The sequence below is a fragment of the Fundulus heteroclitus genome, chromosome 15 (assembly GCF_011125445.2).
Source record: "Fundulus heteroclitus isolate FHET01 chromosome 15, MU-UCD_Fhet_4.1, whole genome shotgun sequence".
NCBI classification, from domain to species: Eukaryota; Metazoa; Chordata; class Actinopteri; order Cyprinodontiformes; family Fundulidae; genus Fundulus; species Fundulus heteroclitus.
The window spans coordinates 27,629,883-27,642,608 of record NC_046375.1 but is presented as its reverse complement, the minus strand read 5'-3'; the positions used below and the strand labels follow the sequence as shown (position 1 = coordinate 27,642,608).

The window sequence follows — 12,726 nt, the reverse complement described above, 5'->3', positions numbered from 1 at the left end:
CATGATTGCAGCCTCTTCTCATCAAGGCTCTCTGAAATCGTGTTTGGTAAACTCTAAAGCTTGATAAAATGGTAGGCCTTTTGGACAGGCTCACTATCTTTTATTAAATGGGAAGGATTTTCAGCTTTATCTTCATGCAAAAATGTCTTTAAGTTTATTAACTGTAAACATTGTGCACCCCTGTTTTTCCTGCTTGAATGTTTTTCATCAGTCACTTAGCTTCTCTCTTCTCTCTTTCAGTTCAGGCGTTCAGGATGAGGGTGGGTTTCTGCCACAACTGATGCTCCCGTCCGCTGAACTGAACGATCGGTCCTGACCTGGTAGCATACGAATGGCCCAGGGAAGCCAGCAGATTAACATTCAGGTTTTGCACGACCTGCGCCAGAAGTTCCCTGAAGTCCCAGAAGGTGTCGTCTCTCAGTGTGTTTTGGAGGTAAATAGGCTTGAAATTCCACGTTCTTTAAAGCAAAAGGTACCGTCAGCCGAGCTTTGTTTTACAAAATACTATGGTAAAAGTTATTGATGTATTTATCGGTCAATAAAAACTGCCGTTTGCTTAGTCCACACCAGGCCGTGATCTACTTCAGAGCATTGTTGTTTTGAAAAAGCAATAAATGCTAAAATATTAGACTGATAGTTTTGGTTTTTGCCATGTGGGCCAAAATATCCAAGTTGAAAGTACTGCCAGCCTGCAAAGATTCACAGATTTTATTGATGAAAAACATCGAAACAGTTTTCCTGTGAATTCTTGTTACAGCTCAACAGTAAACTCAATGCACAGTATTTTAATGAAACAAAGAAAATCTAAAAAGGCTGCTTTTGAATATGCTAACAGAAAGTAAGAAATAAATTAGATTTTGTTCCATTTGAATTTTTATTTGTCTAAGCCTCTCCCCTAAATTTTTTTTAAACATGTCTTATCTGTATCAACCACCTGTGCTGCAGGGCCAAAATTGTACCATTTTTGAATTGTGGTTGTTGACCAACACAATCACACTTTGGACACCCCTGCCTTAAAACCGACGTACCTATCTATTTAGTTTTATTTTTCTGTCTGTTATTTATTGAATGGAGTTCTTATGAGCTTCTGCTTTACCTTAAATATGAATTTAGCATTTTATTTGCTGGTTTTGTTTTCTGGACCTTCAATATAGTAACATAAATACGATGTGTTAACAATTGGCACTTTTTGAATTATCCAGTTACAGCCTTAGGTCAAGTAAATCACACATGTACATTATTCAGAACCCTTGTGTGAAAAACAAATCACTCTCTTTTAGTTTGCATTGAAACAATAGACGAGGTACCATCCTGCTGTTGGTAATGAAAGCGTTGGTTAACTGATCTGCACAGGAGCTTTCATGATTTCTTCTCTATTGTATTACCAATTGAACAGCAACTTGGCGTGTGAGGTAACTGATTTTCAAAGAGGAAATTGGTCTTTTATTTTTATATATATATATTTATATATATATATATAAAATTATATTTTGCATTTTAACAACATGTAACAACTTCCCAACCAAGCCCCACCCACACAGAGACAGCACATCACAAATCAACGGCTACACAGTCAAACAACATGGAATAAATGTATCACAGACTGATCTTCCGCCAAGTACAAAAAAGGGCACGTATAATGTTAAGCATTAGGTGACAGTCATTCGCAGTCTTTTCATTGAAGGAATTTAAAAATGTTAATACATCCTATCAAACACATGGACTCTGTCTTCATTATATCTCAGTTTTTCCAGGTGTAGCGTATTTGCCAGTCACAGGTCAAATGTGGGCACAGAGTCTTTCTTCCAAACGCTCAAAGCCTTTTAGTGTTTCCCAGAAAACAGAAAAATTCCCTACCAAAATGAGCGAAGCTGAGCACATGACCAAAAGGAGTGTGTCTTGTTGCCTTACAGCGATTACAGATTGGAGACACGCTTGCAAAAAAGTATTCAGCTTCTTCCTTGAGTAATGAAGTCCATGTATTGTTATGAACTGTATAAGGCTGTCTGGCATTAACTGAACAATTTTGTAAAGTCAGCAATAACTTTGAATTTGCTGAGGTGGGTTGTAGGGTCTCTCTCAGTAAATGTGGAGTCCATGGTCCTAAATTGAGAAAGCATTGAAACATTAACAGTGAGATGCTAACCTGGAGTGAGCATCTATCTTTGTTTACTCAGAGATCCGACAATGCACAAACCGACTGAACAGGAGCGGAGCGCTGCATCTCAGACAGGCTTCACTTAACCTGTTAGAGGGGATGTGTTTTTAATCATTTATTATGCTTCTGAGCATTTCATGTGCATGTGAATACCATTTGAGGTGAAACGGCAGCACATTAATTCTCATCTAATTTGTCTTTTTCCTTGCAGTGCAACAACAATTTAGACGCCTGTTGTAAATACTTGTCCCAGGTCAGTCCCGGATACCTTTACAGTGACGACGCCAATCTGAGCTTTTCTGAAGACCCCAGCTACGCCCGGCTCCAGAAGCACATGACCCAGCTGAACCTGGGCTTTCAGTCTCAGAATGTGCATGTGGCCCCAGTTCAGGACGGCCTGAGAATGAATGGCAGCCGGACTCTGGCCCACAGCATGAGTGACGGGCCCCTCCAGACAGGCCAGGCCCCCAACAGTGACTATTTTCAGCACGAGCCCCAGTCAGCCCCAGTGCAGGTACCCTCCACTCTTAATGTTTTTAACGTGATGGAGCCGTCACGTAAACCGCGGCCTCCACAGAACCTTGCACTCTACGCTCTAGGACCGAAAGGACCAAGCGTGGGGCCGCAGCAGACCCCACGCTTCAACCCCATCACAGTGACACTAGCCCCGAATCTGCCCACAGGCCGCAACACCCCCACTTCTTTGCACATACATAGTGGGCCACAGTCAGGCCCGGGTAGTCCACAGGGCATCTTTATCCGGCCGTACGTTAGTCAGCCCAACACCACCCGGCAGAGCCATCCGCCAGGTGGGAGGGCCCAGTACAGCCCCACTTCTCAGCCCCAACAGCAGATCTATCAGATCTCCCATCCCTCCCCCATCCCTAGCTCGCGGTCTGTCCCCCAGCACTCCTCCTCACATACCTCAAGGACCTCTCACGTCTACATGCCTATTAGTTCCCCCACTAATCCCCAGGCGCCTGCTATTCCATCCAGTGGAGGCATGGCGTCTTCGTCTAGTGTCCCCTCCTGCCCCCCTTCGTCCTCCTCCTCCTCCTCCGTCATGCCCTCCTCCCTGTCGGCCGTCAGCCAGTACAACATCCAGAACATCTCCACTGGCCCTCGAAAGAATCAGATCGAGATCAAACTTGAATCTCCTCAAAGGAGCAATTCCACCACAGCTGTGCTGAGAACAGGCAGCGTGCCCTGGTCATCCTCCTCGGCCTGTCCTACTTCGTCTTCCTCTTCATCCGGAGTGGCTACTGTCTCCAGCACCCCTCTGTCCATCGGAGGGCCGGGCTCGAGCCGCAACCAGCCGACTGTTTACATCTCTGCCAGCCCACCTACTGCTGCTACTACCCCCTCTGAGGAGACGGTCGTGGCCCCACCAGGTTCCCGCTCCCAGCCCAAGTTTTACATTTCTGCCAGTGATGAGAGTGGACCCAGAAACCCTCCTACAGTCTACATCTCAGCTAACCCTCAAATCCAGGGGCCTTCGGGAGCTAGGAACATGGGGGGGCAAGTGAGCATGGGCCCCGCCTACATTCACCACCACCCACCTAAGACTCGTCCCTCTGTGGGGGGTGGAGGCACCGCTTCTTCACCACGCGTGGTAGTGACTCAGCCCAACACCAAATATACATTTAAAATCACTGTCTCCCCTAATAAACCCCCAGCCGTGTCCCCTGGAGTCGTGTCCCCAACCTTTGAGCCCAACAAGATCCTCAGCCTGCCTTCAGACCACCACTTTGTGGAGACAGAGCCCCTGCATCTGTCCGACCCGCTGTCCCCGCACAGGGAGCGGCCGAGTGAGGCGCGCAGACTCAGCATGGGTTCTGATGATGCAGCGTACACACAAGGTGAGCAATGCTGAGTCTCAGCCTTTCTGATGCTGAGCGTGTTTTTCTTTTTCTTTCCTCTGAGGAAATACAAGGCATGATCAACTACACTGACATGTTTGTACCGTGCGCATTTCCTGCCTGAATCATTTTCACCATCTGATATCCAGTTCAGGGTTAGCCGACACCAAATTGCTGTTTGTGTTGCATGTTTTCGTTTGAGCCGTTTCCTTCCCGGGGTGTGCGGTCGGTTAGGATCCGACGCAGGTTTCTGAATTCAAATGTCCGCACAAACGTATTGCTTTTTGGTGCTTTAACTAAACGGTCGTTTTTGTCCAGTTGTAGCAATATTGTGGTATAGAGTTGATGCAGTTTAAAAGCTCAGTTTTCACAGAGTGTAAATCTGATAATAAAGCTGAAAAGGGCTACATCCTGATAATTATTCAGCATTAATTCACGAGTGGAGCCATAACTGTCTTTGTACATGAGAGATTGAGAGATGCTGCACTAAATGGCTAAAAGAAAATGTTTTATCCAGACGACACCAGGAAGATGTTATGGTATTATCCGTTATTAATAGGTGTTACCATTTGGTGCTGTAACATCAGTCTCTCAGTGTATATTCAGTGTGGTAAAGATCCCGAGCTTTTATTTCAATGTTGAATAAAATAAAGCCACATTCTGTATTCCCGTTAGCCTTCCTGTTCTCTGCCAAAGCTCCTTGTTGCTGCTTTAACAGGTTTAAATAACTTCCACCACGCTGAGCACGTAAACATTGATCTTAATTTATTTTTCTTTCATTTACATGAAAATCTCCCAGTGGGAGATGATGCAGCAGCAGACGATCCACTCACAGCAGGCTCTCCTGTATGTTTATCTTTTTGAAACCTTCCAGTACATGAAGCTAATAAGACTACTGTGTATATTTTATCAGGGAGAAAAATAACGTTGTAATGACGACTATTGCATTGGCCTAGTCTGTTTGAGAAGTATCCTAATATCTGGCTAAAGAGTACTCTTGGTTTAAACCATCCTTCCCCCCCAGAGTTAACGTTGGAAACATTCATTCTAAAAGGTTTGAATTGTAATGTAGTTTCTTTATCTCCTTTTATTATCCCTAAGTGCTTTTCAACTGGCTTGAACGTCTGCCTTGAAGTTTAAGTTACTAAAACGTATTCACTGTATAGTTTGAAAAAGTTTCTTATAAAAACATGGACTTTGAAAGCACTTGGTGAGTGGCGCTGTTTAAACGTCCTGTCAGTGCTGTGGTGGAGACATGGTCTGCATGGTCTTTTCCACACCAGAGTGAAGCAAAGGTGACCTGCTAAGTAAGGACCGGTGTGATGACTGTAGTGTGAGTCCTCCACAGTAAATGCTCTGTTTGCCCCCTTCAGCCCCTAACTACAGATCCTGTAGTGAGTCAAACATGTGGCAGCGCACTGCTCTTTCCTTTTTAGGACTTTTCACTGTGTCATGCGTGAGTCACCGGCTTTGGCTTTTGCTCTGTGGCGACTACAACTCTTAACACTTTATGTGCATTTGTTTAAAAACACTGCATCGATCGTGCGTGCTACGCCTGGCTGAGTCCCATTTAAAGCCACCTGATGCAGACACACCTGTCACCACATAACGGCTAATTAAGCACTAATGTTTTTACCACCAGTCGCCGGGATCATATCTCTTTGTTTGGCAGCAGAAAATCATTTTTGGTGTTGCGCAACGGTTTTCCTGATATGCAAGTGAAAACCTGTTTGAAATGTGGTTGCACTGTTAGACTGGTTCAGTCTGACAAAAACAAAGTCTTTGGATCGCCTGTTCTGCTTTTTCTTTGAACATCTTCTAGCAAACAAAGGGGGGATGGCGGATTGTCTTGGTGAGCATAGACTAAACACATTAAATGTACAATTGGGGTTCAAAATTGCTGGAACTTGATTGGAAAAAGAGCCATTGGGTAACATTGGTACGACCCACCACCAATATCACCATGGCAACAATTTAAATCTAATCGTAGATCAGCTTTGAACTGCTCATTGAACACAGTTTGTGTTTGTGGGAGTTTTTTTTCTTCACTGTTTGCCTGGAAGATTAAAACAAAAAGAACATCCCTGACATTTAGTATTCAAACTAAACTTTATTAAAGGGAACATTGAACATTGAACATTGTTTAGCAAACTGCACTCGGGCCGCTGCCGTCGGTAGACCTCATCGATGGTGTCAACAGTAAAATCTGTTGACGTCAGTGTCTTTAGCCAAAGCAGGATTTTTAATATTTCATCTTTTTTTTCCGTTTAGTTAATTAACAGAAGTTTGAGGTGCTGTGTTTGTCGTGAGTCACCTCCCTGCAGGCTGCTGCACTACCTGTTTGTGTCTGTCCCTTTAAGCCAGACAGTAGTTCAGCTCTAGTCGTAAACACTGTTGGACTTGCATCAAAGATCTTAACTTTGAGTCACTTTAGAGACCAAATTCACTGTAAACTAAACGTTTGTGGCGCTTGTAGTTTGACTCCCCCTTGTTTGCTTCTTCTTCAGACTGACATTACTGTCTGGCTGCTTCCTGCTGGGAAGACATTGACCGAGTCTAAACACTCCATGTAACCCCACAATCAAAAAAAAAAAAAATCCAATTAATGCCCCTCGGTGCACAGACTGATGCACATTTATATCTACATGTGACAAAATAGAGGAATATTTAGAGTGTCCATCTGACTGAGGTTGTTTCCATCATTTCTTGAGGTGTGGAACATTTCTGTTTTGGGCTAAATGCGATTCAGTGTCTTTGTACGGGTTTATACCATAAAAGCTGAAATTTATAAAAACAAAAAAAAAAACATTGCTTTGATACTGGAGGTAAATAAAACTGAATGAAGTCATATTTCAGTGGATTTGGCTGAGTTTTGTAACTGTTATTTCATTTTCATTTCTGCACGCTTCCACATAATGCACTGCAAGCTTTTTGTGCGTAGGCACACTTTATATATGAGGCCCATTGTTTCTAAACCCATATCTGTACTCCCAGTGTTATCTGTACACAAGTGGTAGAGCCTATAAACAGATCCAGCTACTCAACCCAGAAGACTCCTTCTGGGTTGAAATTTTACATCTTCCACTTCTTTCATCTTCCACAAAGTTATGTTAGATGACCGACATGTGTTTTAAAATGCAGTTGGGAAATTTTAAGGTATCAGACTTCCTTACTGTCTTTATATACTTGTTTTAGCAGATATTAACGCTTTACCAGAGCACTTGATTTAATCGTTGCTTCTAATAATGTGTTTTTTTCTCACTGCTTTCAGCGTTGTTGGTTCATCAGAAAGCTCGAATGGAGAGGCTGTGGCATGAGTTGGAAATGAAGAAGAAGAAGCTGGAGAAGCTAAAAGAGGAAGTGAATGACATGGAGAATGATCTGACCAATAGAAGGCTGGAGAGATCCAACTCTGCCTCCCAAATTCCTTCTGTAAGATCATTTTGCAGAGATGATTTTCACCACTTTGATTTATTTGAATACATGATTTTTATATAATATGGAGAAGTCTCAAATTCAGTATTATTCAAGTCTAGAAAAAAGAAGAGGATAGACAAATGTTTGTGTTTCTGGACTTTATTCCATATGTTTGTCTAAATGTTGTCCTCTCCTTCCCCCCTGCCCTTTGTCCTTTCTACGTTACTTTGTTTGCTTCCTCCATCTTCTATCCTTCCTACCTTCCTACCCCGTTCTTCCAACCTCATTGTGTTCCTCCTTTCTTCTTTCCTGCTTGCATTGTCATTCCTTCCTTGCTTCTGTGTTCTTCCTATTTTTTGCTCCTAGTGTCCTACCTTCTTTTCTCTCCATCAATTTTTGGATTTTGTAGCTTCCTTCCCAAAAGCCTGGTCCTTAATAGAAATATCTACCCTAAATATGTTGTGAGCTGTCAGTTTTTTATCGGAGAGCCCAAAGTTTCTGGCACAACTTCACCTGGAATGCAAGGAAACAACTTTGTTAGCAGACCAGGGCATTTCAGCTTGATCTGCTGCTAAAGGGTTTCTGGACTCATCACCTCAGCAGCATTTTATTAGACAAATGTAACACACTGAGAACTGAACAGAGAGTATTCTTTGGACATCGACTACATTTACGTCCAGTGATTTTAGAGAAATGTTTTGGATGAAGTAGTTGGCTGCAGCTTAGAAATGACATTTGCATGAATCGTTGTAAGTAATAAACCTGCTGCAGCCATTCTTCCAGCAGTGTAAAAAACGAAGGGCGCCTCTAAACTATTACACCACTCTGTGTTCATCCAACAGATTAATAGGCTCATTTCTGCTCGCATCGTAATAAAATAATGAATAAACCTTTTTTCAAATTTATGTTTATGTTAGCTCCCAATCCAAAGCAGAAAGAGATTCACGTTTTGTAATTATTTGGTTTATTTATCACAAGTTACATCACATGGTGACATTCACCAATAACATTGCATGTTTTCAGCCCTACACCATACGTTGTTTCACACAGTAGCGATGAGAAATTCAGGAGCAGAAAAACCATCGAGGTCAGCTTTCCTTTGATTTTTCTGTGGATAAGTACTCCTCTGACCTATCAGTATACTGACAACATGTCCGTTTACGGTTCATGTAATATCTTCCCTTCTGTTCACAGTGACAGGCCACACTATGTCCATCACAGAAACTTCCTGGTTCATTTTGAAGCTGTGTAGAAACCTTCTCAAGCTCTTCCAATAGGAAGTCTTTCTTCCTGTACTGCACATGTAAACGCAGTCATTATTTGTGACTTTATTGGTGGTTTCTGCCTTTAAATTAAGTGAAAAAGCCTTAGCTGAGTCAGCTGTTTGTTCTTCAATAAAGAGTGAAAGAAGTTTAAATGACGTGTCATGAAGCCAGATGACACTCTGGAGAGCTGGAGACCAGTCCTCCTCACTGCTACAGATTTGCTGCATGGATGTCACATGTTCTTTGGGTTTAAGCTGCATGTATTTGAATCTGTCTCCTCCTTTCCTTCAGATTGATGAAATGAAGAATCTGCGATGCAAAAACCGGTCACTGCAGATTGACATCGATCTCCTCAGCAAAGAAATTGATTACCTTCAAACAAATGGTATGTGTCTTTGACTCCTCTGTCTCCGTACAGTACTCATTATTTTGGCTTAAAAGACTGCAAACATACATTTTCTATTTAACATTGGTGTTGTTTAGCATCTAAGACAGCAAGTCATTAAATACAGCAGGGCAGGAGCAGTAAGAGCAGGCTGCTCACCATCCTCTTTGCACAAAGTGCTGTTAGCTACCAGTTCTTCCTGAATTGCATCCTGTTGGTGCTGGGTAACGAGAGATTTACAGCCCCCACGGCAGGACTGCCCTGCCACAGGCCAGGCGACTTACACCCGTTAAGGAAGGATGTGGTGCCTCTCCCTCATAAATATTTTATTGGTTATGCTTTTCATGAGAAATTATTTTTGCACACACGAGCTGAATCCTCCATATCAGCATAAATCACATGAGGCAAGGTTTGCTCTTAAAGTGGAAGGATAAAATAAAAGAACTGAGACCCAAATTCAGCTGCTTAGTAGCCAAGAAATGTGACAGGGAAGCATGATTGTACACACGTTTCTGTTCTGTTTACCACCGTCAGACTGATATTAGGATTGACCAAGTTATTGCATCCGTTCTGTTTCCATCTGTGTGCAGGACCACACTTAAACCCCAGTGAAAGCCATAATTTTTATGAAAACATGGGATTCCTTGGTCCTGTCCCACCCAAACCCAAAGGTACTTCATCCGTTGGTAAGGCTACTCCTGGATACCTTCTAGTCCTTACTGCCATCTTCTTAAAATGACTTGTCTTTGCATGAACTGCCTATTTCTTTGTCTGCTAATATCCAGTGTTTTGCCATTCCTGTTTTCATGTACACCGCCTTGCAGATGTATTTAGACCCTTTGATGTTTTTTGTCACAAACATCAATGTTTTTCATATAGATTTTCTGTGATAGGGTGAGGGTGCATTGTATCCAGTCCCCTTTATTTCAATAGCCCTAAATAAAATCTACTTCTCTTAAGAATCGGCATAATATTTGAACAAAGAGCATCCTGGAGCCCAAAGAAGCCAGCAGACAGGTCAGGGAGGAAGCTGTAGTTCAGGGTAAAGCAGGGTCATCATCAGCTGGACTTTTCTACTACATGCAAGCAGCTATATTTGGACTAACGCCACGCACCCCTGTAAACCCGCCATGGCCATGGTGAAACATGTCTGAGACCTTAGACATAGTGTGTTCATCTCATTGTTGTTTTCCCTTTCCACCCAAACCCAGGAAGCAAGATTGTGAAGCCCACCCCAGAGCAGGAGGAGGATGAGGGCCCCCGTTGGAACTGCACAGCCTGCACCTTCCTCAACCACCCCGCCCTCAACCGCTGTGAACAGTGCGAATTCCCGCGGCACTTCTGAGCCAACGGGGCGCCGCGCCCTTCCTCTGCACACCTGACGTCTCACAGATGAAAGCAGACGAGACTTTTGCTTCTTTTGCTTTTGGGTGAAAGAGAAAATGGACGGCAGGCTGTCGTCGTAAATCATGCAGCCTAATTTTCCTCAGTTATTGTTTCTCCTGTTCTCTAAGGTTAGCGTAATGCCATCCAGAGGAAGGCCTGACTGGCTAGTGTTTACAGCTCATGGACGACACCTCACCTTAGAGACTGGCATCATGTTCCCCTTTTCTGCTCATTGGGTGACACTCTACCCCCGGGGATACTTCGCTGCTTCCACTCACAGTATTACCAGCGTGGCCCTGCAGTGACGGCACACGTCTGCACACATGCACAAATAGTCCAGGTGCTAGTGTGCCTTTCCCTGATTGCAGAGTTGAGTTTTTCTTCTTCCTCCGTGATGGTCTGACCTGGTGATGGGAACTGTGCTCAGCCACTGAAGGAAAAAGACGACACTTGGACTTGAACGTTTGTTTGCTGTTTCTAGAGGATGCCAAAGGGCAGCCTGCTGCCAGGTTCCTGTGCTTATTATTGCCTCTCCAGCGCCCCCTTCCTGTCCACTTAGTCATGACTCGATGAAAAATGAAAAAACAAGTTGCATGCTTTGTGTACAGTACATTGAAGCAGAAGCTCTCCTTGAGCTCTTTGCTGTACATAATTTTAGAATGTGCCTTTAAACCTTTCTCCTCACACTATGAATCGCTTGTATTTCCTGTAAGTATGGCTTTATAGACTTTATCCACTATTTTGTTTGTTTCCTTAAACAGACAAGCACCATGCTCCATTTTTAAGCTTTTTATTTGATATCTGTGAGAGCTGAAGCTTTGCAGAAGAAGACGAGCAGAGCTGGTAAAACCCTCACAGTCATCATGAAGCTACACGTGTCGGTCCGTTCATCGCTTGTGTATTTGCTGAGTTTCCTGTGTACGATCTGTTGATGTAACGGCGATGGAGAAGTTCTTGTTGTTTTGTTCTTCAGGACATATTGGGGACTTTCTGGGGTTGGGGTGGAAGAGCTGGGTTTAAAACAAAAAACAAAGTGACAAACTGCCATCCTATCTGACAACTGGAATGTAGGATCGACGTTTTGGGGACAACTACACCTCAGTGCGAAGAGACTCATTTTGTAACGCAGCAGGATTGATTTCAAAGTGCTCATGGAAAAGCCCATTGGATTTGAAGCTCCCATGCAGCCATGTGCCTGAGTGGAGCTCCCCGAGTTTAAAAATGAACTGGCGTTGGATTAAAATGCATTTCCTCTGTTTGAATGATTCTTCTGTGACCCTTGTGCCTTTTCCACAGGTTAGAATTGTTACACTTCTGATGCAGAGAGAACACAATGTAAGCACATGGTTGTCCCGTCTGTATTTCCTTACCTTTATTGGCTCATTTTTATCCTCTTAAGCCTTTTATCAAAGAGGGAGCTTCTAAAGTTTACTCAATGTGATTAAGATATAGTAGCCTTGAAATAGTTACTTTTGAGTTGTTCCTTGTTTGTGAACTGGTGCCTTGCATTAGTGCCTTTGAATTTATATTGACAATCTCCTCAGTAAAATTTCAAGTGCCATTCTTTTAAACCAAATTCTTAGTATTATGTAATCCCATTTAGAAGTAGAAAAGAATTATCGTCTCTGTAGCACTTACATCTTTGTTCTTCCTTGTCCGACCCAAAGAATCCATTTTTCAGCTTTACCTGCACCTTGGCGTGAAGAGGCAGTTCATTCATGTTTTATTAAACGGAGGAAAAAGTCATTTGGATATCTAAAGTTGTTTTTTTGTTTTTGGATTTTAGCTGGGAAAACTGTCTTTGTAACAGATAAGTTATTTGTAAAAATAAAAAAAAAATGTTCTGAATGTTGTTGGTGTGCCTTCAGAGTGCTTGTCCTCTAGATGGCAGCAGAGCTCAAGCTATCTACTGTTTATTTCCTGGTTTTTACATGAGAATAAACTATTCAGCTGGAGCGCAATAAATTAGCATATCACTGAAGAGTTATTTTAGCAATTTCTTTTATGAAAGTTAATTTAATCCAGATATGGCCGTCATTGTCATGCGTTAAGACTACTGACTTGACAGATGTCCAGCAGTCATTGGAGCCCTCCACAAGGAGGGTGAGACCCAAAACGTCAACATTAAAGTGTGGTGTATCCAAGCAAATTACTGGAAAGTTGAGTGAAAGGTCGTTGATGTGGTAGAAAAAGGTGCACCAGCAACAGGGATACCAGCAGCCTTGAGAGGATTGTGAATCAAAGCCCATCCAGCTG

General features: G+C 42.9%; 1 protein-coding gene across 4 annotated transcripts in view; it reads left to right on the top strand.

Moving 5' to 3' along the window:
- Window positions 1-12,322, top strand: part of tab2 (TGF-beta activated kinase 1 (MAP3K7) binding protein 2) — a 52,642-nt gene extending 40,320 nt beyond the window's left edge. The window contains exons 2-7 of one of the 4 annotated variants that reach the window (XM_021324393.2): window positions 241-433; window positions 2,370-4,017; window positions 7,289-7,449; window positions 8,991-9,084; window positions 9,675-9,755; window positions 10,296-12,322. In XM_021324393.2, the coding sequence (XP_021180068.2) occupies window positions 332-433; window positions 2,370-4,017; window positions 7,289-7,449; window positions 8,991-9,084; window positions 9,675-9,755; window positions 10,296-10,429 (2,220 nt within the window). In that variant the 5' untranslated portion in view covers window positions 241-331 and the 3' untranslated portion in view covers window positions 10,430-12,322. The other 3 variants (XM_021324392.2, XM_036147104.1, XM_021324395.2) reach the window with 3 other exon arrangements.
- The last annotated feature ends 404 nt before the right edge of the window (window positions 12,323-12,726 follow it).